Below are 25,997 nucleotides of genomic sequence, written 5' to 3'. Positions count from 1 at the left end.
AGACAATATGTTATCTAATTGTACACTGTAATTTATTGCACTTTCAATGATGTGTCTGAAAATTCTCCAGATAAACCCTTACCACTGCATGTTTGTGGTTTAATGCACATGTCAAATGTCAAAATAAGATATCTATTTACACTATAGATGTGTGGTTTCAATAATGTTAGTAAGATTTTGTGTCCATACCTGTAACGTCTGAAGCTGCAGTCTGACAAACTCAGCACGACTCGGAGGAGAAAGGTGGGCGACCGTGAAGGAGCCGACATACTGAAAGATGAGAGTAAATTATTAATAATAATAATAATAATAATTATAATAATCATAAAAATAAAAATAAGAAAAATAATAATAATCATAATAATAATAATAATAATATTAATAATAATAATAATAATAATAATAAATGAGACTTATATAGCGCCAAATCAGTCTACAAAAGTCACTGCTTAAGGTAAGGTGCTTTACAAAGAAAGCAAATTAATAAATATTATGAATATGTTATGAACATGCTACTTTTATGACATCACAGATTAATTTTTAAAACCATGACAGCTCCCAGATAAGACTCACTGTATACACTAGGATATCTCCCAAATTGAAGGGAGATATTTCTTACGAAGTTAATTGTTCTTCACAGAGATCTGTCATGTAAGCTAGACACGATGGTCATTCGGGAATTGTGTCTACTTTTAAAGTAACTTCTATTTTTCATATTTTTACAGCTGACCTCAGGATACTAACAACTTTTTCGACAATTGAAAACGTAATTTATCTTTAGGACACAACTCAGATAAGACTATTAGAGATACTTGAGCACGAAAGGTTCCAAAATGTTAATCGTAAAGAAAAATTGAAATATGGGGATATATTTCTACTTCATTCACATAATCTAGAATTCTATTATTTGTGATGTGAAGAGTCTGGCAGGAAGGTGCAAGCAAGACTTGTAACATCCATAGGATTTATAAAGGTGGTGAGGGAGAGGTAGGGGAGCCAAATTATAACATTTCGGTCCACCCTCCTTGACTCCTCCCTTGCATATACTACTTCAAAGGTGGAGAAGGGAGATGTATGAGAGCCAATTATAATATTCCAGTCCACCCCGCTTCCCTCCTCCCTTGAACACACTACTGCAAAGGTGAGGGGGATGTAGGAGAGCCAAATTTAAAAATTCAGTTCAAACCCCCCCCCACCCACCCCACCCTTGCACGTACTACTGAGCAAGATATTCCACAGCGTAACAGCATGTCTTGTAAGTTACTTCTCTCTTCATTAACCTTGAATTACAGACAGTAATGATTGAGTAATTTTATTTTGTGAAGAAAAAGTCTTATTTTGCTTCTGTCACTGGCCAGCCATTAAGGTAATGTTGACTGACAACTCTGCTATAATGATACATGTCCCATCTTTACAGTATAAGTTACTGACGATGTGCTCACATCTATAACGTACAGTTTGTGCAATGACAGTGGGCTATAAAGGGCACACAGTGTTAAAAGGTTACCAGTTCATTATAGGCATGGTAGGAGTGCTAAAGTTGTGGGGAGACAGGTAAGCGAGGAGCGAAGTAAATTCATCTATGTATAAAACTTGACAAACTTTATGCCATAACTTTTTAAACTAATTCAGTGATACTGTTGTTGATAATTTGCACAAAATTTTGGAACACATATCAAACACTACATGGTTCAATGATTGTTTATGCACATCCCCATACCTAATTCCTGGCGGTTTTTAAATAATTAAGAAACGCTCACTTTAAACTCAGTCAGTGTATGTTTTTTTTCTATTTGTACTGCATGGTCACTCACTACATGGTTTTGGCAGGGAGTAGCAGCTCCCTGGTTTTGGAAACTATTACCTACGTATGTAGTCAATACACATTACAATCTTAATAACTGCACACTCAGTACATATGTGCTAACTAAGTACAAGTTGTCATCAATGACTTCAAAGTTACTTTATAATCTCCCGCTGGTGAATTCCTGGGATAGCAATTTTCCAAACATACCCTGGACATGGAAGTGGTTCAAAGTGTTTTAATTACTACAGAACTTGTCAAAACAAAGGTTGAAATTGATCTGTTGTAGATCTTACAGGGATATAGGTATGTGTAAGGCATAGTCATGTAGCACACTGTAAGTGTGCTAATGTATGTAACTTACGTGTAACACTATTAACATTGTGAATTAGTCCTTGTTGAAAGTATACATACTTTCGAGTTCCCAAGCATGAAATGGATGCGTGCAATTACAGAGCAGCTAGTGGCAAGGTTCCAGTTAGTCAGAAACAAACACATGTGTAATTAATGGTTGCTTCATGAATGCATCTTCTGCACTTACATGTATTATAAGCAAGAGAAAGCCTTACTAATGAAATAAGTTGCATCATTTGAATTATCTCTGTTGTTCCCTTTTGTATCTCATAGTGATCATACAGAGTTTTGAACCATTCAGCCAGCCATATTTGGAAGAAATTTTAAAAAGGATGACTTTAAGCAAAGTTTAGTCTTCATATGTTATAGTTCATGAAAATGTAAAAATTTGGGTGCTGGCTATGTTTCCATAGTTACTAAATTATTCAAGATTTGTATTTTACTTTTGTCTACTTTTTAGGCGCTATATATGTCTCATTTATTATTATTATTATTATTTTGTTGAAAAAATGCTCGAACTCTGGAAATGGAATGCTCCTTTAAAACATTAAAAACTAACATCAGTCTTGATATGTGATGGTTCAAATGTAAAAAAGTAAAATTTGTGTGCTGGGTATGTTTCCATAGTTACTAAAATATTCAAGATTTGTATTTTATTTGTCTACTGATTTGGCACTATATAAGTCTCATTTATTATTATACATTATTATTTAGTTGAAAAATGCTCAAACTCTGGAATGCTCCTTTAAAACTTTAATCAGTTCCTCAGTGTACCTAGGTCTAAATGTTAATGCAAACCCATTCATTGTTTAAATAAATGATAATAATTCGACCAAACCATGTTCTTTTTAACTTCATACAAAAGAGTAACCTTGGATGACAGTCACAGCCATTTGTCTTTGACAAATTTGTAATGCATCATAAACATGTAATTTAAGGCCACAAAATATCTTATGTTTTACCATTGAGTTTTCTGTCAGAACTAAGGAACTGACCTAATTGGTCCTGTGCACACATTAGACGCGGTAAAAAAGTTGAAATAATGTTATTACTTAGACCCTTTCACACTAGAAACCATGCATTGCGATAAAAAAAAAAGTCAACTTTTGTCACTTGTCGCCGAGTGCCTTTCTTTGTGTGACCAATCATTGCCCTCTGTAACATCACATGATTAGCAGGATAAAAGTGAATACCTTTCTAATCACGTGTTGGCTATATGTCTTGCTTCGAAGAAAATCTAATATTGACTGTTTGTTCAGGAACACCACAAAGATATGGGATGTAGGCAGCAGATCATACAAGGACTCTGAGAAGAAACAAACATGCCTGGAAGGAAACAGCAAGCAGCCTGAAAATAATCGCTGAGTAACTTCTTACATCGGAAACTTCAAGGCCATATCAATACATGAGCATACTGTACACCTCTAGTACACTTGTTGAAGGCTTGCATTTTCACAGGTCAATTTTGAAGGGTCATATCATTCCGCGCTTGATCCAAACGAAGTTATTATACCAGTTGGTGGTATTCACCCGAGACCTTTTTCAACATAGGGTGTACCCACAATGATCTATATCTCTTCTATGTTACTCTTCCATACAACAAACCTATGTAAACTAAATCTGTATCATCACAAGTTTGTAAAACCTCTTGCACGGTTCATGACATGATGTCGAGTGTCGTTGTACAAATATCGCACATATTATTTTTAAATATACTTATCATCATCTGATCCAGGATACAGGAAATTTCCTTCCATGACAAAAAATCGCCGAGCGATGAATAAAAAATCGCCTATAATGCAAAGCAGAAATATCGCCGGCGACTTTTTGGTTGCGTTGCATCCTAGTGTGAAAGGGTCTTTAGACTAAATAGTTCAGTCACTTTAATTGATAGCCCTCACTCAACTAAAGGATCATTTGTCAAATCTGACAAAATGTCATTGATATCCATCCTTATAGATAGCAACGTGCTTTAATGGTCTACAAGATGGCGGAGTGTATAGTCTAGTGGTTACGCCGGCGTCTCCCAGTCATGAGATCCCCGGTTCGATTCCCCGCCGACAGCAATGTGTGTCGTCTGGCAAGGGTGTTGTTCAATAACAACTTCCCGACATGGACGTTACCTGTAAATGGATGTGTGCCGAGAGATTGGCTTCGGTCAGCTTGCGAGTCTATAAGCCTCCATGGCTTCTTTCGCGAGTTCCTGCTTGCGGGAAGATCACATATACATACATACATACATACATACAAGATACCAAATTTACTTCTTTTTTATCTTCTTTTTTTTCTTCTTTTTTTTGCCATAAATCATATTTAAATACTGACTCAAATATAATGAACTACCAGATACCTTCATCTGAGATCTCAATTTTCCTGGCTGACTCACTGGTCTTGTTTTACCTCCGTGAAACATAACAAAATGTGCTCATCAGTTTCTAAATTATTATCTTTTTCATCCAACGGCATCCCTGGACCATTCTTCATCGTTAAAATTCCTTGTTTTTACTCACCTGTTGACAGATATTTAACTCTTTGAAAAGCCCTTTGATTTTAATCTTTCATATTTTGCTTTCCATGACTGGATTTTAATAGAACCTAAACAGATAACTTCGGGGTGAGTCACAAAATATCATGTTGATTTTGGATTCCTAATTTAGTTTCATTTCTAGACTTAAGTATAGACTTTAATAGAGATTAATAAGGACCTTGCTGGACAGAGATATTCCTTTGTGACCCTGAAGCCAATTAAAATATCATCAGCATAACTACCACACACTGACGTTTACTTTTAATTGCTTTTAAATTTAGTTCCATAAATTAGCAGGTGTCTTTCATCAACACCATCTTCAAACAGATGGTCGCAGATGTAAATAATGCATATCATACAAGCAAGGAAAGCTGTGAATAGGCCTAAAAATCAAATTATTTATCCAATATTTTCTCTGAAGGGAAGGTGGGGACGGGGGTAGAGGTAGGGGACAAGGGAATAATTTTGAGCTCATATTTTGTGTACCAGTTTGCAAGCCCTGAATTTTGCCTCTAAAAATATTATGGTATACATTATATAAAAAAACTATACATATTTGGAATTTTATAGCAAATTTGACAATTATGCATAATATTTTGAGATGAAATACCAGATAAATTCTTCCCTGGGGCAGATTGAATAGAGACATACAAAATAGAAAATAGTGTGTAAGTGTTTATTGTGTTATCAAATTACATAAAATAAATCCTATGTAACACAATCAGCAACTCTACATAATTTGAATTATTCATGGGTAAGAATTTCAGACTTGTAACTAAACAGTTACAAAGTTGAAGAATGGTTCGTTCATATTTAATATTCATATACTGTACATACCTTTGGGATATTTCACTTGGTATTCTACACAGAAGTTGTACTTTTTATTTTTCCTATACAAGTGTTTGAAATCATGTTCAGTTAACTGTTATTGTAAACACTCAGTTTAATCGACCATATAGGCTAATAGAGTAATAAGTACTGTAGTCTTTATGAAACTGTCAAAACACACTGGCAAACAATTGAAAATTGTCAGAATGCTTGATAAGTAACAGTAGGCATTGTCAATCACATATCATTAGCGGGCAATAATTCTGTGCAAAATTGTGCATAGATGTTTCGAGGCTATGAACTTTACTATGGTTCTGTGGTGTATTAACGCTGAGCACTACTGTACAGTGTACATGTATACATCTTGACAAATTTTGTATAACAAATTGCCCCATTTTGCAGAGCATCTTGGCTAGACTTTCACAATAAAATAAACTGTATTTCAAGATCAAGATTGGCTAAACCTGCAGTCATAGTAGCTGCACAGGCCCGTCGGTCAACAATGGTTATCTTCTCAAACATGTAGTTAATGAACACTTTATTCGTGCACCAAACTAGCAGAACATCTTGGCTAGACTTTCACAATAAAATAAACTGTGTTTCAAGATCAAGATTGGCTAAACCTGCAGTCATAGTAGCTGCACAGGCCCGTCGGTCAACAATGGTTATCTTCTCAAACATGTAGTTAATGAGCACTTTATTCGTGCACCAAACTAGCAGAACATCTTGGCTAGACTTTCAGAATAAAATAAACTGTATTTCAAGATCAAGATTGGCTAAACCTGCAGTCATAGTAGCTGCACAGGCCCATCGGTCAACAATGGTTATCTTCTCAAACATGTAGTTAATGAGCACTTTATTCATGCACCAAACTAGCAGAACATCTTGGCTAGACTTTCAGAATAAAATAAACTGTATTTCAAGATCAAGATTGGCTAAACCTGCAGTCATAGTAGCTGCACAGGCCCGTCGGTCAACAATGGTTATCTTCTCAAACATGTAGTTAATGAGCACTTTATTCATGCACCAAACTAGCAGAACATCTTGGCTAGACTTTCAGAATAAAATAAACTGTATTTCAAGATCAAGATTGGCTAAACCTGCAGTCATAGTAGCTGCACAGGCCCATCGGTCAACAATGGTTATCTTCTCAAACATGTAGTTAATGAACACTTTATTCTCGCACCAAACTTGCAGAACATCTGGCTAGATTTTCACAATGCTGCAGCCCAAGCGTATCCTTACTATTCTCAATACCAAACTGGGAGATGGAGGGAAATTTCCCTTACCTGACCTGCTAAGCTTGTGTTTGATGGAAACTTTACAAGTACCGAAAAGACACTTGCTGTAGAAATAACAAACACACATGGCAAAGCCTACATGTAATTTAAAGTGTGTTTAACACATCCTGTTTGGAATTCCCCTTTCCCTAGATCTGTATTCAACTGAACTATATTCTAGTCCTTTCTGACATTTTGGAATTTTTAAGATGTAATCAAACTTTCTCAAACATGCTTTACAGGCTATCCTGCCTATATTTAATACATTAATGTACATGCACAATGGTACATATATATATTGTAAAGTGTGCATTACACTTGAGCCAAGAATTCATATCGATACAGTAGCAATAAAACTTGATGCAATTTTGAACTTCAAATCACTTGGTCAATTAAAATATATCCTTGGAGGTATTAAACATTCAAACCACATTCAAACAACGATTTTGGTTTATTATAAATTGTGAATGCCATTAGAGGCCTTATATTTTTAGCACAGTTATTTTGCTGAGGAGGCATTCCAAACATATTTTGTTAGTGTCTGTACTGGCTATATAATAATAGAAAGTTATTTAATAACAGGAGAGAGCGAGTCTATGGCAGGGTATGTTCCACCAAATCTTATCAGTTAACAAACACCAAACAATAATCAAGGCTGACATTTTCATGATGTTATGGAAAACAAAACAGAAGGACTGGCATGAGATGAACTTCATAGCTAGCCTAGTAGTGTCCAGTATCATCTAAGGCAGGGGTGGGCACCTTTTTGAATGAATGGGCCAGATAGAAGGAGTGAAAAAGATAGAGAGAATATACTCTGAAAATTATACAGCAAAGGGAAACTAAATTTCAGGGCAGACTTATAATGCAACAATAACAGAAGTTGTAATGAGCCATCAAGTTTCCTTTTGTTACTATTGTTACTATGCACCATTACAATACTGTATGACCTTTATTTGAACACTAAACAGTTGGTAAATATCGCTGATGTTTTGAGACTGCAAAGGAAATTTGGTAATTACTGTGAGGCTGGTTATTAAGGTGATTGGATAAACTTCATCCTTTGCAGTACAGTATATGTATGAAACCAAAACCATGACACCAGGAGATTGCTATACACACAGTGCAGAACTTAGTACGTTATAGGTCTGTAGAGTGCATACAGTTTAATTCTTACTGTAAATATTGAAGTTGACCTTCAAGGCTCCATCATAAATTATAATGCACATGCTATTTAAGGACTGTATTTTATTTTTGTATAATTGTTGTATAATTTGCATTTTTGAACATATATAGTATATATTCTACAGTACTGTATGTGTTATATAACTATAAAACAGAATGGGTATAAAAAATATTAGTACTTTTTACAGTAGGACAAAAATGTTGTCACAATAAAAATTTGAGTTTTACTGTGTTGATACAGTAAAGAAAAACTTAGGATGTGTAATTCTCATATAGAAGGTCAGGCAGTGCTACATACCATATGCATATACTGTATGACAATGTCTTCAGTGAGAATGTTTGCATCTTTTCACAATCACCAGAGTTATACTGGTTATTAGAGACAATTAAGAGTGTTATCATTAAATGGAAACAGTACAATCATCCCTCTAACCCCCCCCCTCTCCCACCCCTCCCTCAAAATACCACATTCTCACCCTCCTAATAAAACAGCTGACTAGTGGGAATTTGTAATCAATTTTTGCTTTAATACAAACCGACAGTCAAGTACTGTACACAGCAGCAAAGTTACTTGTTAGACCTACTGTAAGTACCTGTAGGCAAACTACGTGTCTAACTTTCAGGTTTTACAAAAGTTGAAAATGGGAGAATTTTCCGCCATAAAGATATGATTAATGAGAAATGAGCATGATACCACAAGATGCATTGAGTCAGGGATCTTGTCTGCAGCCATGTTTGGGTCCTCAATGTTCACACCAAATTTGAATTCAATGATATTGACGGTTTTGACCAGATTAATGGCAATATTTCACGTCTTACAAACGTGGTTACCGTTGAAGCAGATCCTGCTATAGGATCAAAAAATCAGGCCTTGCAACGTTCAACTGTTATTGTTTTAAATATTTTATCAAAGATTGGACCTTGAAGTAGGCTAGCCTTGAAATACAATTAGTCACATTGCAAAGAAAGTGGGAGATTTCTCTCTCAAGGATGTCACTGCAAAGAGTGACCAATATCCTCCCACTTAACTCCCACATGCTGAAAGCCACAAACTGTTTGTTTGTACAAATTTTGTACCATATATGTTTCTTAGTCTAGGCTAAACAGAAGATAGCATAGAAACCCCATTGATAACTAAAGGCCTACAGAGGAAATAACAGTGTTAATGAAATGAGAGTGAGAAGTAGGCCTAGGATAGCCTAGAAGTAGAACCCTAACCTAATGTAAGCTAGGCCTAGGCCAGGTTCCACAAGTTTGGCATTTCTTCAAACATAGGCTACAACGTTAGCACACGGTATGCTACGTCTAATTATGGCGTTAGTGATTGTTGTTTAAAAATAGGGCTCCGTCATGTCAACATAATTTCACATATGTATGAATGATGTAGGACTAACTCTAGGTTAATTATTAAAACGTAACTTTAGACCAGGAGTATCAAGAAACTACAGTAAATCAAAACTATACGCCCTAAGGCCTGACTTAGACCTACTTTCTGTTGGATAACTTACGGAACAAGTTTTCTTGACAGACTTGTCTGAAAATTCATCATCATCTGTTCCCACATAAGAATTCCTGTTCTGGTTTTTTCTTGGATTTGGCTTCGCTCCTGGTGAAGGTGATGGACTGGAATCAGTCGCCGGCGCTGCCGGTACAGGAGCCTCGGTTGCTATCGGTACTTCATCGTCACTTAATATCTTACTCCTCCTTTTGATGTGTTTCTCTTTCTTTTCAGCAAGTACTTGGTCATCCTTTTCAGAAGGAGAAGGCAACTGTTTCTGAGCGTGCGGCATCTTTCATTGTGAGTGAAAGAAACAGGTAGAATAACGCCAAATCTAGCTGTCTTCACCCACGTTTTCTACAGATTATGATACACAAATTTAACCTTTGACGTTTGTTTGTTGTTGTACGATAAGTCAAATATAAAATGGTGTGAAATTCTGACTTCGCACAACAGATTCAACACTGACAGCAGTGTCACTGACAAACAGTATCAATACACTTATTGTGTACAGCCGGCTACGTGTGTGATTACACTGCACAGCTGTGTTGGCATGAACTATCGTATGCACATCAACCCGGAAGTCTATTGTAGATTAAAAATGAATATTCATATATGAATAGTCATTGCTGCAAATTCCGGAAATAACGGTTACAACAACTGATGATTCGTGCAGTAACCTTCTCAGTTCTGTTTACCTACAATAACAGTACGGTACTAAACCTTTTATTGAAGGCATGTATCTAGGAAATTGTGACATAATTTGAGGTAGTATTCTGTTAAATTTACTATGAAATTTTGAGGTAGGCTACGTTGGAAAGGAGACAGCGAAAATAGTGATCTGTTAGAGGCACTGCTGTCACTCTTATCAGCCTTATCAGTCAGGCTATGGTTTCCGGTAATACTGACAGTTACTTGCATAATTTCAAAATGAGCTACACCATAGCTAAGGCAACTGAATTAACAGGAAATGGGCTTTTCCACAGGAATCTTTCAATAGTTTTATTCTCAGTGGCATATAATGAAAAATTAAACACCAAAATATCAAGCATAAATCAGTCCAGAAAAAAAAAACGTTTAAATTGGATTCTCGGCTGGTGTCATGTGAGTCGGCTAGCCAGCATATGTTTAATTTTTGGAGTAAAAACGGGCGTCGCAGTCCACGCATGTAAATTGATATATTGTTGGCAACAATTGATGCAAATTTTGACTCTTGGAGTGAAATTTAGCAGAGTAAATAGTGCACGAACCCTCCATATAACAACTCACGCCATGGCTTTATGACGTGTTCGACAGAACTTATAGGCCGATGCTGGTCATTTGCTACGTCGATTCATCCCCTCAACAATTAGTCTTTAACAAAGACGGGCGCGCGGACTTTAGGCTAGGAAGAGAGATACAGGACAAGTCATTTATGCCACAATGCTTACAATGAGTCAGATGGCTCAGTGGTTAGAGCAATGGACAGGTAATCTGAAGTTCCAACCTCGAATCCATTGCAAACTATGCTACGTAAAAGATTATTCCATAGGTTCTTGATCTCCCTCCTCATCCCAGTCTCGATCCCATATTTTCTATCACTTCAGCAAGGTCATAACTTGGAGAAAAGAGGGCGCCATGCAACATTGTTGAAGAAGGCGATTGACACGTCTGTTATATAGATTCTATTCACATGATTCCGTTCTAAGCCCGTGTTTCAACGAACTCGGGATTTCGTCACGGTCAATCGCAAAGTTTTTAGAGATTTCGATCTTCGAATGTTGGCTGATATCATTTGCATACTTAGTATTCGAATCTATGGATGTACCTAATAGTGAAATTATTCTAAAATTGAGTGTTTTGAGGGTGGAGGTAAAATATTTCTAAAAGGTGGTTATTGAGACACTAAGTCAAATTTTCTTGTGCGTTTCATTAAGCAACTCTCGCCGGGAGAAAAATCGGAAGGATTTAAGGCGATCTCAAGAAACAAAGAAATTTATTTGGTAAATGGGAGATAACTCCACGGAAGTACCATCACAATAAACCTCTTCTTTGAACTCGAAATATGCCGAATACCCTGCTTGGTCACATATCACGTGTCTATTGGTACATCAAGATGTATTTAAGGCACGAAACACAAACGATGTACCTGATCCACTCTGAACCCCAGTCCCTTGCACCGAGACTGTGACCGTGTGATCATCGCTGAACTGATCCACTCTCAACCCCAGCAGACCCCTTGCACCGAGACTGTAGCCGTGCGTTCATGACTTAACTGATCCACTCCCAACCCCAACCGTCCCCCTTGCATCGAGACTGTGACCGTGCGTTCATGACTTAACTGATCCACTCCCAACCCCAACCGTCCCCCTTGCATCGAGACTGTGACCGTGCGTTCATGACTTAACTGATCCACTCCCAACCCCAGAAGTCCCTTACATCGGGACTGTGGCCGTGCGTTCATGACCTACTGATCCACTACCAAACCCAGCAGTCCCATTGAATCGAGACTGTGGCCGTGCGTTCGTGACCTACATATCCACTCCCAACGCCAACAGTCCCTTTGCATCGAGACCGTATGATCATGCCGATGTTATGTCAAATGAATCTTGGAATGAGATCATACTGCGCATGATTCTATTGGTATGTCAGTTTGTTCCAGGTCTCTGACAGCCAAACGGACTGAAGCAAGCAGAGTACAATCTCTACAGAACATTCTCCCACAAGCGGGGATGTCACAGATAAGATGAAGGATTCTCATATACAAATTAGAAAAATACAAACATCACCAGAGTGGATCCAGAGGGAATGAACCTCCCACCCCCCCCCTATGTACTTTACCACCCAGGGGCACACCCTATTATGTTTAAATCCTGTATTCACCCCTAAAATTCACAATACGTAGTAAATAAGATCCCCCCCCTCAGCAGTTGTTTTACATCCAAGGTCTTAAAGCAATTAAGGGCTGCCGTACATATATTTCCAGCTTTGGGATTAGATATGCTTTGAGGATGAGCATATTTAATGAAAGGTTGAGGGGAATGTCAATATATTTTTTGCAATGCAGCCTACTTTCTGTACTCTGGATACAAAAGAGTTTTTGTCTCACCTAAAACCCTTTGTTTTACCTGTACAATTCTACCTGTCACTTGACTGACAGAAAGAGTAACAAATAGTCCACAGCTGTTTAATTAGTATTTATCCATGTATTTGCTTTTGCACGCAAAAGAAGATCCACACACTCTGTGAGAACGTCTAAGTCGAATAAAGCCATTTAAATTGCTAAATTTTCTGATACAAAGAAAAAACCTCAGATCTGTGGTTCATCATAAGCATTGTTATCATTAAGTTCAGAAAAAAGCCAAATATGAAGATAAAACATTTCATACAAGGCTTCATCAATTCTTCTGCTCATTCTCTAGAGGAGGGTAATTTAATACACTGAGAAAATACCATAGATTAGTCCGCAAACTTTTAGGGGGTAACATAACCCAGGATCATCCATGAGGACACAGCCACAACCCACCAGATCCCCACCTGTTACAATTGGTGCTCAGAATCCATTAAAGCTAGCTTGAACTATGGAATTGATGTTACTAGAAAAAAATAACTGAATCAAACTCCTTTCAGCAATTCTGTGAACTGTTTCAGGTCTCATTATCCGAAATCCGGGAAAATCCTGAGACCCATTGAAAAATTTCCATGACAAACTTTTGGGTTGAGCACCACAGTTTGCGTACCACTGGAGCATATCACCATGAGAGGCCATGAAAGGGTATTTTGGAATTGTTCACACTATAATTTGAATCTCTTCATATTGCCTTTAAGGGCCCATCTTAATAAAAGCGTACTTTTGTTAGGCAGATGTCCTAATTTAAACGTTTGCAACTGTACGAGTAATACCAATTATTCGTGTCCTATGACTTTTTGGCAGTTTTCTCATGTGGTTAGCATAGGATTCTTAGCCACTCTACTACATTTGTAAGAAAGCAGAATCTTTCTATTGAAAAGATGCCCCACCACTCTCTCTACAAAAGGAGAACTATGTCAAGTTCAGATGTGTACGAGAGAGAACTTTGACACCTAGGTGAACATTTCCATCTATTGACAGGTCTATCAAATTTTTGTTTTTCTACTGCAACATTTTCTGTCAAATTTCCCTCAGTAAGTTGGAAATATTCAATCCATATCTTTTCATCTTTCCCACCTAGCAAGTTATTAAAATCCTGATCTGGCTACTACTAATCCGGAAAAACTTGGAGAATCTTGACCAAAAGACATTCTTCTCTTTGTTTCCTTCTCTATAAGAGAAAAGTATTTTGTACCTCACACGAGAGATAACGACTAGAGTACAACACTAACATGCAAACAGCCACTATTTCCCTTCCACATATCTTTGTAACACTGCATTTTGAAAACGTAATTCTTTTGAAAGCTCTTCGTGAATGAATGAGGGCATCATATCCCTTTAATTTTTTTGTATTTCCTCATATGAGAAGCGATCCCTCCTGCTACTTCTTCGTCTGTTTTGTTCTGTCCGTAATAGTCTACAAAGTCTCCTTCTGGGCTCAGTAGGTACATGATGATGGTGTGATCAACCTATGGAGAAATGGAGAGAGAAAATGGGAAGAAAGAGAATTGTTTAATGGATTCTTTGTTATCATCCAACTGTTGAAGAACTTATTTGTGAAGATGATCAAACGTTATAGTTACATCATTTGGGATAAAAAAACATCCTGAAACCAGTGTAGGGGGGAGGGGGAGCATAGGGGTGCAAAGTGACATGATCCAGATTAAGGGAATGGTGTAAACAGACAAAGCAAAAGGAAACAACATTACAGAAAGTATCTGGTGACAATATTAATCGTCAAAGATTATATGTGTAATTTTTATGTAATCGTAGGGTGAAAAACTGCATCATGACAGCAAAGTGATTCTGTTTACACAAAATTAATAAAGCGATGAACCTATCATACTAAGCAAAATTAAAACTCATGTACTCTTACTCATTCTTATGGCTTTGTACTCATACTCTTACTCGGGATATTGGTATTGGTACTCCGGAAAAGTATACCGGCAGAATTAATATAATATTCTAAATAACTGAATATAACCAAATCAACATTGCGATATGCATCTACATTATCCTGTAATTTATATTAATTATAATGTTAATTACAGTGAAAGTTACAAAATAATGTTTGATTACGTTTTAAGGTTGTACAATACAGAAGACTTTTAGAATGAGTACCACAAGCAAGAGTACAAGAACAAGTTGAACTTCCCTTGGTATGAGTACCAGTACAAGGCTCTAAGCATGAGTGTTTTGATGCTCAAAGCATGAGTATGATTATGTAATCTTTGCATTAGTTCTTATACTACTTTGGAATATATGGAGTAGGAGTACAAGTAGAGTTCACTTGATATGTCATACCAGTGCGAGTACAAGGCTCTAAGTGCAAGTACTACAATGCTCCAAGCATGAGAATGATTATGTAATCTTTGCTCTTATACTACTATTACAATTCACGTGCAGCTGTAGTGTATAATGTAATGTATAATGTAATGTAGGGTAGTGTAATGTATAATGTTGTGAAGTGTATAATGTAATGTATAATGTTGTGAAGTGTATAATGTAATGTATAATGTTGTGAAGTGTATAATGTAATGTATAATGTTGTGAAGTGTATAATGTAATGTATAATGTAATGTAGGGTAGTGTAATGTATAATGTTGTGAAGTGTATAATGTAATGTATAATGTTGTGAAGTGTATAATGTAATGTATAATATTGTGAAGTGTATAATGTCATGTATAATGTTGTGAAGTGTATAATGTAATGTATAATGTTGTGAAGTGTATAATGTAATGTATAATATTGTGAAGTGTATAATGTCATGTATAATGTTGTGAAGTGTATAATGTAATGTATAATGTTGTGAAGTGTATAATGTAATGTATAATGTTGTGAAGTGTATAATGTAATGTATAATGTTGTGAAGTGTATAATGTAATGTATAATGTTGTGAAGTGTATAATGTAATGTATAATGTTGTGAAGTGTATAATGTAATGTATAATGTTGTGAAGTGTATAATGTAATGTATAATGTTGTGAAGTGTATAATGTAATGTATAATGTTGTGAAGTGTATAATGTAATGTATAATGTTGTGAAGTGTATAATGTAATGTATAATGTTGTGTAGTGTATAATGTAATGTAGTGTTTAATGTATTGTATAATGTTATGTAGGTTTACTCTAATAATACTTACAATATAATCATTATCTTCATCTCGAGGTCCTTGACTGTAATAGACCCTAAAGTTCCTGGCTACTTCGTTCACTTGTTGTTGATTACCTGTCAATCCTATCAATCCATCAAAAAATTCTGCAGTCAAAGATGAAAATGAAAATGTAAAAGAATACATAAAACATGTTTAGAATTACCTAACTTATGTATGACGATGATGAGGAAACTATTTCTACATTTGAAGTTGTCTAATTCTGGTGAGCTACTCTTAGTCCTGATTGAGAAGGAAGTTATGAGCAATTGTGAATCGTACAGTACAGTAAAATAGCCCAACTTTGTTTAGAAATATAAATTTGGATTTCATGACTATGGGATGGGGTAAGGAGGTGAGATTGGTGATGGGGTGAGGATGTAAGTGTGGTGATTAGGTGAAAGGGTAATATCTGATGAAAGAGCAAACAATTACCATTGGCAAATGGCCAACATTTTGGAAAATGAGGCAATTACTTTATATTTTCAATGAAACACCTCCTAGCAGGCTAGCACATATCCACTGTTGGTGTGTTGCATCAGGGACCACAGACATTGCAGACATCTCCCCTTCTGTACCAACTCAGAAGTCTAATTACAACTATTTCACATTATTATAGAGTGAGAGAATCTGCAATAGTACCTTGAATTAACCTGTTAGAAGGAATATACTTGTTATTGTAGCAGTAAAACATAACCAAATTGTGGTTAGTCTGCAGTATGCATCCCATCTGGGGTTACTGCCTTTCACTAAAATCTATTTTTTTCCTGTCCCTTTTTCATGCTCTCTGTCAGGGATAAGAGGCAATGGGATGATGGGACTTACAGGGTATGGATGCTCCGATATCTGATCCTGATTCAACAGAAGCGACGACAGGATGCTCTCCTTTAACACCATAAATCTGTTTTCAACCTCTTCCTCACATGCCAACTTAACTTTCTACGATATTACTGCACAAAACAAATCAAAATCTTAGATACGAATGTCCGAATAAGTAAGGCGTTAGATTGTCACAAAACTGTCTCTATTACAGCAGAAAACAGGTTGAAACGGATATCTGATAACCTCTTCTGTAAAATTATTTGACAAACCACCTACCGTGAACGTAGTCCTTAATGACTTCAGGTGTGTCCCTCTCTGGGTCAATGCTGATGAAGAGTGGAACGACCTCCATGAGATTCTTACTGGAATCTACGATGAGAGGCAGAGAGATATAACTGTACGACAGACCACTAAATATTAAACATTATTAAAGCTCATACTGCTGTTGGAATGACCATCAGATTCTTACTGGTTTTTTTAAAGGTTGTAAATGAAGAAATAAAGGTTTTTAAAGGCTTCAAACAAGAAAAAAAGGATTTTAAAGGTCCAAAACGAAGTTAATTTGTAACATACTCATCATCTACGCCCATTTTTATATCATCTGTGGCCCTTAAATTCAAATACCTGACTGACATTAACTGTTGTTTATTAGTCTGGTTTATATCACTGCATGACTCATGCCTGGCTGTCCACAAAAACTTAATAACCAACGGTTAGCTTGACTGAATACAATATTTCTACTCTAAACTAAATCTTTAGACAAAAAAAATTTAACTTAAAATAATAATAAAGGTTTTCAAAGTTTTTAAAGAGTATTTTGGAAGAATAAAGAGCTGGTTTTGAAATAAAGGTTTTTTAAAGGTTTTGCTGGGAGGTCTGTGAGCTCTTACAGTGAGATGATGATGATGGTCACTGTTTCTAGTGAAGAGTATTTCAATTTGAGAGAGATCAAACAATAGACAGAACTCACTGATCTTCTTGACGGCAGAAATCATCTTTTCCAGTTCGTCCGGACATATATCCGGGCAGTGAGTAAATCCAAAATAGAGGAGAACCCATTTGCCCAGAAAATCTTTGTTTGTCTTTGGATTTCCGTCTTGATCCACCAACGAGAACGGTCCTCCTATCGCTGCTTTACCCAGGGCCTTGTTCCTTTCTTTCTCCATCTCTGAGTGAAATGAAATATTCATTATTCAAATCATGAATATTTATGAAGCAGTACAATGGCAAAATTGTGCAAACAAAATTATAAATTTGAGAAAGAGTTCTATGAAAACTGATCTTATTGCACAATAGCATAAATGGAGGAATGGAATACTCAGTAAATGTTGCTGGTAAGTTTTGAAATACAACTTTTCCATGTATCCCCAACTTCCAGAACAGTTGGTACAAATTTGTCAATATTCAAACATTTTAATATCATGTGTTGCACCAATACACTAATCTAGTTTACAACAGGTTTCCTATTCTGAGAGAGAAAACTAATAATAGTCCATTCCTACAACAGTTCAACTAGGTCACTGTTACCACATTCCCTTATGAGCTATGACATACCCATCAAATTAACCTTTTCTCTGGATTTCAGTTTTGAAATTTTAAACTAAGAGGTCTATGCCATTACAATCATTTGACTACTTATAATGGATTTAGTTTATTGCACTCACAGGAAAAAAATTATGTCCCACAAAATTTCATATAATTATATTTTTCATATAAAACAAGGTTGTTGCCTAATTCCAGTACTTTGTGGTGTGATTTTTGGGAGCTACCAAGTAAGTCTTGTGGGCACTTTTTGTTCCTTGAAAGGGTAACCTTGGTATATACCAACAGACTGTGGCCTATTCACAAAAGACACACAGTTTTACACACAGGTTTAGATGCAGTTAATTTAGCATGCTAACAATTAGAGGCAAAGATAATAATTTAAAGTACATGTCAGAGAGTCTGTTAAACTATAATATTTACCGAGTTCCTTTTGTTTCTGTGCATATTTGAATCCAGCTAACAGAATACCACCGAGTCCAAAGGTGATGATTAGGGATTTCCATGTAATGGGCTGCAGAAAGAAGGCACAGAACACATCTTCAAATAACATTGATAAATTACATTAATTACAATTTAATATCATGTCAAACTTTTATATCCCAGTTACATGCTCAAAGTGATGCACATCATACTACAGGCATTGAAAACCATATCTGTTGGATAAAATAATACAGTCTGTGAGTTGTAATATAGATAGGAATTCATGCACTAAAAAATAGCAGTAGCTAACACTATGTTATTATAAAATAAACTAAAGGTAATGTTAAGTTTGAGGCATGCAATCTGTATTAAACAAAAAAAGTGAAAAACCAGAAAACTTGTCATCTGAAGTTTTTTCTTCATGCACTAAATTGTCTCTAGTTTGCATTGAAGGAATATGTTACAGTCAAAGGGAGTTACTGTTTAATTTTGATGAAGTCACCAAATAATACCTTACCAAAATTAAAATAACATCCCTTTGTAAATGCCTATTTATTTCCATGGTAACAGAGTATTATAAAGGGAAGCAAAAGCAGTCATTAGTGTACTCCATGCATGACATCACAGATTATTGCACAATGCACACATCAAAATAAAGCTAAAAAACTGACTGTCGATATTTTGTTCTTCAACATACTTCATTTTACAAGATCTGTATTTCATACTTTTATTTAGCTTTCAACATATCCTATATAGATACAACATATACAGTGTCCAGCAGTTCTTGTAGTAAGAATACCCCGTCATGAGTATGTGTGCAAGTGAAATTCCACTTGTTATAAGTACGAGCAAAAGGCTCTAAGCAATAATACAAGCAAGTAATCTTGCACTAGTTCCTGTATATCTATTTACAATGATAAGTGAGTACACGTTCACGTACAGGAAGCTCTGCTAGAATGCAAGTACGAGTACACACTATAGTCTATTGTCCAAATAACTATGGAGCCTATGAATGAGACTTCTGTATGAATCAAATTGCAGTAGTTGCAAAGGAGGAATGGAGCGTACAGTATAACTTCTCAGCTTTCCAATACAATTTGCAATAACTACAAATTTTCATAACAGACTTACCCCTTTTCGTCCAGTCTTTGGATCTTTCCTTTTACTTGCTAAAGTTCTCTTGATGATGTGCCAGTCTTGTCTCTGGAGATGCACAGGTCTGTATGACCATATCGCTTTATTCCTAGCTGTTTTTTGGTAGTTGACAACTTGAATACCACTCCAACACTTCAGTATAATAAAAGACGAAGGAAAAGATAAGCAATTATATTTCTAATAACAACTGGAGTAAACCTCCACATAAAATTACTGAAAGAATACTGATGTCACTGTCACTCATATAAAACAACCATACATACTATTTGGTACATTTAGCATACTTTCTTATTCAGATTAGGGATCAAGTCTCTTATTCCTACGCTCTCCCTCCCCCCCTCCCCCCAACCTTTTTCCATTGGAATATTCCATTAATTTATTAGTGGTATTTTATAGCAACCAAGTAGTTTTTCTTTTGAAAATACACCTGACTAGTGTAATTGTGAAAACTCTATTTCGTCTCAGATTAATTTTAATTAATTAAACTTAGTAAGGGTTGAGTATTGTCATTCTCAAAATAATTTGGAAATGACAAACAAGCCTGTTGCTGTAAAATACCCCTAATAAATAAATGGAACAATCAAACCCAGGAAATAAGAGATTTGTACCAAAGTAGTGTCGTCCTATCTTGATATATTGATAACATGGGGTCTGCTTCAATCATTGTCAACTCATCACTAATGTTCATTATAAACAACTGTACTAGCCTTTCAGTATTTCCTGTTCTTCCGTTTAATCGGACTAGTAATTTAGTAAAAGCAAGATTTAAGTCAAGTCAAGTTCAGACAACATAAGTACAAAATAAGTAACATTGGCATTATTGTTCTGTGGTGTTCTGACATAACTCCCTAGCCAACACTACAAAAAATATCATAGCCGATTGGAATGTCAGTTAGCTTCGACTTCAGCATTTTATAATAAGTAAGCTAGGCCAGGGAAAGGCTATCTGCTTTATATGATTGCACTGCAAAGGTACCTCAAAGGTATGCTGTATTGGCCCCAAGTACGCCAGATTTTCATATATGGTCACCTTTGGTCAAAATCCTTAAACAATTTTTGTTATCACCCTGGAGGTTACCTCCCTGGGACATTCAAACATATGTTCATTAGAATGTCTGAGAACAAATTTGTATAGTTAAAACCTCTAGGATAGTACTTTCTGAAAACTTCTAGCAATTATAGCATGCTACAATTTGGGGCCTAGCCTATACAGACTACCTTTTAAAATTTGGACATTGATCATACTTCCACTTTACAACATTTTTTTCAGTGATCATTAAGTTGTGTGTTTTCCGTTTGCCCTGCTGTTTTGTGGAAGACAATTCATGAATGAATGAAAGAATAGAAATAAACGTAGGCCTATGTATTTCGCGAAACTGGTACAAAACAAACGTAACGCAGGCTACTTTCTGACAGTCTTCAAAACACAAGCCACAATAAAACAAAATATATTGTGTTAGTTATAAATTACCATCGAACACACTGGAAGATTACTACAGCTCCTTGAAATTGTCTGCTGAAGTAGAAAACATGGTTTCAGCGTTGAAATAGTTGGAATCCTTTGCATAGCAGACAACATGTTTAAGCAGGGAACCACTTTTTTCGTAACGTAACAATTAGGCCGTCTTCCATGTGCCAAAAAAGTGCTTAGTTTTTGGATTTTGCTCAATTTTTTAGGGAATACTTGATTTGAGTGAAAATGAGTACAATTTGATATAAGGTTTGGTTTTCTGTTTGTTGGCAGCCACCAAATGTGCACACGGCTGTGCCAAGAACCAAAATGGCGGCTAGCTGCCCATATATGGCTATGATGAATTTGGAAGTTTTTTTAATAGCCAGGGTGGAAGAGTAGAGTAATATAAAACAATCTCTATGAAGGGTCTTCTGGAGAACAAAAAGCCCACCAAATTTGAAATTTGTCCGATACTGACTGGGGGAACTATTAACAGAAAACCAAATAGAGGGCGCCCTTTACTCGTTGATTAGACTTTTTAAGAAAATCTACCGACCTGTTTAAGAAACAATGCAGAGGTTGTATGTAATAATTTATGACTGAAAGTTACATACACATGTGAAATCTTGTATCATAGAATATTCAATGCTATTATGATGACTTCAGAAAGTATTGCTGTTGCCAAGGTTACCAAACATTTTGTCGTTTTTTAGGATTGACCAGAAGGAACTTTAGCTGTGATATCTCTATATCTACTTGAGCTTTAACCTCGAATCTTGATAGGAATGTATTATTCTTGATTGAGACCAGTTTCATAACAACTTTTCTTTGGTTTCTGTGGTATAAATAGATTTCTGGTGGTCAGAAATTCATGATACACTTGCTTCAGCTTTCTGTATAAATTATAGGGCATATTGTAACGTTAACTCACTCTAAGATTCTGGGTATTTGGGGGGGGGGTGGGGTTGGTGCCTGAATATTCCCTACTGAGGACTGGTGGTGGTATGGAAACAAATGTGGCTTCGATGGCAGTGTGTTAATAAGGACGAGTCTTGAACCTCGCTATTGCATGCAAAGAATATAACACATAGATTAAAGAGTAAAAAAGGAGCGCTGAGATTTTGCAATCTATTACTATAATCAGCCACGGTACAAACAATACATCGGGACGAAGCCTCAATAATAGGTAGAAAACATGCACTTAAACAAAAATGGTCACAAACGAGGTCTCAATACGGAAGTAGTGTCCTATAACTATACATACAATAGTGTACAAAAGACGAATACAAAACAGATACAAGTACGACCACAATGATCGGAGCCAGGGCTACTACCGAACCAAACGATTCAGAACGGGAGGGAAGACTGATTCACAAGTGTCACAATCTGATCCAGCTGAGTGGATGAACAAACGTCACATGACCTGTAATACTTATGTCACTGTTTGCATCGAATCCACATGTGGCTGAAAACAGTGACATGTAGCCTAGATAAATAGAGGGCGACAGACTTTAGGTCAAACGAAGTGGGAAGTTGGTTTTTTATTAGAATTAATATTTTTCATCAATGTGCATTTCTGTATGTACACCAATGTATATCCCCACTAATTTTTCACACTTGTTTCACTTATGTAGTTATATTTCACATTTGAAAGCAACAAAAACATAGGGTACTTGCAAATAGATGATACTTTTTTAAGCAATTTGATGATGACTCTGGAAATAAATTATAATTGCTGGTTAGTTAGATTTGCTAAAGGCCTTCCTTCATATTATAGATTATACACTCCTCTGATAGCACATTCTGTGACCTTGATGAGGAAGAAGCCAACGTTGATGATAGGAGTTGTTTTTCCAGAGGTTCATCAGTTTCTGTTTGTTGATCTTCTTCCATAGAGGTATCTAGATCTGAAATCAAATTAAGAAAATGTAAAGCAATTAAAATCCCTCAGGATACCTCCTATATCTGAAAGTGACTTACAGTTGCTTTGTTGGGTTGATATGTTTTTTGTGTATGACATTCCTATGTTGAGTTGGAACAATTCCTTTTCAGAGATGTCTGTGAGTGACAGCTTTTCTCACATTTTATGTGGGCCCAACAGACACTGACTATTCGTTGCACAGAAAATTATTTTTGTCTTAGAAATGGCAGCATGACACATAGCACAGTGAAGCCTCACTCAATTTAGAAAACATACAACTGATCTTTATCAATTTCAAATTATTCCTTTCTGCTAACAGATTAAAGCTAAAATGATGATTGAACATCCTTTTTTGTTGATAGTCATAACAAACTAGCCTCATTTTAAAATTCATAAATGATAACAAGATGTCTAATGGTCTTTTCTTCCTTCATTTCACCTAATGTTTTCAAAATTCATATTGCACTGCAGGTTTTCTAACAATTCTTCAATTCCCAATTTCATGTGTAATCAGATAAACTCATTTAACAAAATCATGACTTAGAGGCAACTACCTTCAAGACAGGATATCTAAATACCAGGATCAGGCATAAAAAGAACATTTGGGAATCAAACAATAAAAGGCCCTTTTTGCTCACATTAAATCTTCTAGAAATCTGCAGTACTTATTGACCACATATTCACATACCAATGTAAATTCAAGCAGTTCAATTACATTGTATGCAAGGGAAATGAGCTTTTAAAGTTCCAACAAGTGAATTGATCCAAGAAGTGTTACATCACATCATTAAATCAATTTGTTTGTGTTCATTGACATGTTTCTGTATTTCATTACTGTTTAAAGGTAGTCTGTATTAGCCCCAAATTATAGCATGCTATAATTTAGAACAACAAGTTTTCAAAAAATCGTTCCCTGTGGGTCTTTACTTTCCAATTTGTTCTTAGACATACTACATGAGCATACAAGATGACTGAATGTCCTGGTGAGGTAAATTTCCTCCAGGGTGGTAATAAAAAAAGTTAAAGAATTTTGACCAAAAGTTACCATATTTGAAAATGAGGCATATTTGGGATCAATACAGTATACCTTTAACTCATAACAAAATGCATTTTGACAAACTTCTTACCTTCAACTGCTTTATGTTGAGGTTATTTCATCTGTCATTTCTTGGCTCTGATAATATCTGTTTTGTTGGTAAAAGCCGCATAGCAATCATGATGTTAGAAGATGTCCTCAAAGCTGTCAGGCTGTTCTTTGCAGGTGGATAGAACTTTGTGAGCAACATCACACTGTGGGTCAGATAATTTGCACCATTCCTCAGCACTGGCAATAACTTTAGACCAACTGATTGGGGTGAACCTCATTAATGGCCCAATCTTCCCAGCACAATGGAATGCACATTTGTGAGAAGTCATCATGGAACTGTTAGAGAAAATAGCAAAATAAAACAAAAAGCTGGAACGTTACTAGTTCAAGCATTCATAACCATAGCTAGTCGATGTGGAGTGTGAGGCACAGTGGCTGCTTTCCTGGTCCATGGGATAGAGGGTAGGCCAAGTGCAATCCACTTGAACAGATCCTACTGTTATGGTACTTTGCAAAGCCTTGGTTGTTTTATCAAAACTTCTTTGTCTCTTATTGACTTGTGCAGCGCCTAGCCCTATTGCATCTAATGTACAGTTACAGTAATTACAATTATAAATCAAGCAAATTTGGCAAAAGGATAAGTCTAGCATCTATGCCAGTAGGCTAATCATTAGGGTTAGTCTGAGCAAGTATACCATCTACGATCTAACGTCACCATCAGTTAAGTAGGCCCATGCCAAGGATGGTTCTGATTATTTTTTATGCTAAAACTTAATAGGAGCAACAACTAACATTAGGCGTAGGCCTACGCCAATACAAATTGATACGAAAGTCAACCCTGTTCATTGCAGCAATTCCTCGATTAGAAATCTAGGAATAAACAACATTGGATGTACCAACGTTCAATCGTCCGTACTATAAGGATATCATAAACTAGGCCAAGCATATGCATAGCCTATATTGTTTGCTAAGTCTAACGTCAACGAAGACTTTGGTCAGGCAGATATATAATGTAGGCTAATGCAATATCGCAATCCCAACCGGCGTTATGCGTTACAACTTTGCAGCGTCGGCCTACGTACTTAATCAACAGAAATTTCGACCTCATTTGCCTACAATATCATACAAGTGTACACATATATTTCACGATTTTTTTTTGGCGTCTACAGTTATTCTATTCTTACCTTTGTCAAAACGTTTTCTGATCATTTGGACTGCCATCTCCGATAGATTGGAGCAATGGATGGGCTACAGGCTCTATATGCAGACAGTGCGTGATTTAGGCTCGCCACAGTAGATGTAAACAAAATAAGTTCGGGCCGGGTCAAAAGGTCGCGAGAAGCAGCCCTATGATTGGTCAGTTGCCTAAAATCAGGCATGTCCCATAATCAATTAAAATACTACAGTTTTACTGCATTTTTAGAGTAATGTGCAACAATCCTGTTGTTGGCATAGCAAATTATGAATCTCGTGATTATTCTCCGCATTTTAAGCTACAGTAACACCATTCCCCTAAAAAGTTGAGCAAAGGAAGCGAAAAGCAAGCCATGGAAGACGGCCTAAATGTAGAACCTACTAACCTAACTGTGGAAGCAACTTCCGTGGAATGTGCGTATACACATGTTCACGTCTCAGTGATTGCGAAATAACAATTTTAAAGGAGAACTGTTTGTTAAATTTTAACATTACATAAGAAATGAGAAATGACATCTATACTTCTACATAACATTAAGCGGGTACAATATATTGTTGCAACAATACACGGTGTGAATTTTCAAGTCTTGTTTTTCTATGACTAGGTTTCTCCCGCTCTGGATATGTTTGAGTTAGGCCTGTATTTTATGTTGCCCCAAGGACA

The 25,997-nt window shown here is 36.2% G+C and overlaps 2 protein-coding genes and 1 long non-coding RNA gene across 5 annotated transcripts in view; all 3 read right to left on the bottom strand.

The window, feature by feature from the left end:
• Nucleotides 1–10,023, bottom strand: part of LOC139975637 (uncharacterized) — a 51,427-nt gene extending 41,404 nt beyond the window's left edge. For 2 of the 3 annotated variants that reach the window (XM_071983706.1, XM_071983707.1), the window contains exons 1-2: nucleotides 9,487–10,023; nucleotides 190–270 (exon numbers count right to left, since the gene is read on the bottom strand). In XM_071983706.1, coding sequence (XP_071839807.1) covers nucleotides 190–270; nucleotides 9,487–9,768 — 363 coding nt within the window. In that variant the 5' untranslated portion in view covers nucleotides 9,769–10,023. The remainder of the gene's footprint in view (nucleotides 1–189; nucleotides 271–9,486) is intronic. The other variant, XM_071983708.1, reaches the window with a different exon arrangement.
• Nucleotides 10,024–12,642: 2,619 nt separating this feature from the next.
• LOC139976071 (protein SCO1 homolog, mitochondrial-like) lies at nucleotides 12,643–21,295 on the bottom strand. The gene is made up of 7 exons (XM_071984507.1): nucleotides 21,150–21,295; nucleotides 19,655–19,810; nucleotides 18,524–18,614; nucleotides 17,529–17,726; nucleotides 16,835–16,927; nucleotides 15,728–15,843; nucleotides 12,643–14,054 (listed from the first exon to the last, which is right to left on the bottom strand). Exons 1-7 carry the CDS (start codon nucleotides 21,255–21,257, stop codon nucleotides 13,914–13,916), a joined length of 903 nt encoding a protein of 300 aa, XP_071840608.1. The 5' UTR covers nucleotides 21,258–21,295; the 3' UTR covers nucleotides 12,643–13,913.
• Nucleotides 21,296–21,301: 6 nt separating this feature from the next.
• On the bottom strand, nucleotides 21,302–25,698 carry LOC139976072 (uncharacterized). Its single transcript, XR_011795985.1, has 3 exons — nucleotides 25,324–25,698; nucleotides 24,180–24,475; nucleotides 21,302–23,038 (listed from the first exon to the last, which is right to left on the bottom strand). It is a non-coding gene; the product is annotated as an uncharacterized lncRNA (long non-coding RNA).
• Nucleotides 25,699–25,997: the final 299 nt, after the last annotated feature.

The sequence above is a fragment of the Apostichopus japonicus genome, chromosome 11 (assembly GCF_037975245.1).
Source record: "Apostichopus japonicus isolate 1M-3 chromosome 11, ASM3797524v1, whole genome shotgun sequence".
In the NCBI taxonomy this organism is placed as follows: Eukaryota; Metazoa; Echinodermata; class Holothuroidea; order Aspidochirotida; family Stichopodidae; genus Apostichopus; species Apostichopus japonicus.
The sequence above is the reverse complement of the archived record's forward strand: the minus strand, read 5'-3'. Positions and strand labels throughout refer to the sequence as shown.

Coding starts and splice junctions, on each gene's coding strand:
- LOC139976071 (XM_071984507.1), bottom strand. CDS start 21,257: ATGTTGTCTGCTATGCAAAGGATTCCAACTATTTCAACGCTGAAACCA. Junction 19,811..21,149: donor ATCTTCCAGTGTGTTCGATG/GTAATTTATAAC, acceptor ATTATACTGAAG/TGTTGGAGTGGTATTCAAGT. Junction 18,615..19,654: donor CAAAGACTGGACGAAAAGGG/GTAAGTCTGTTA, acceptor TTCTTTCTGCAG/CCCATTACATGGAAATCCCT.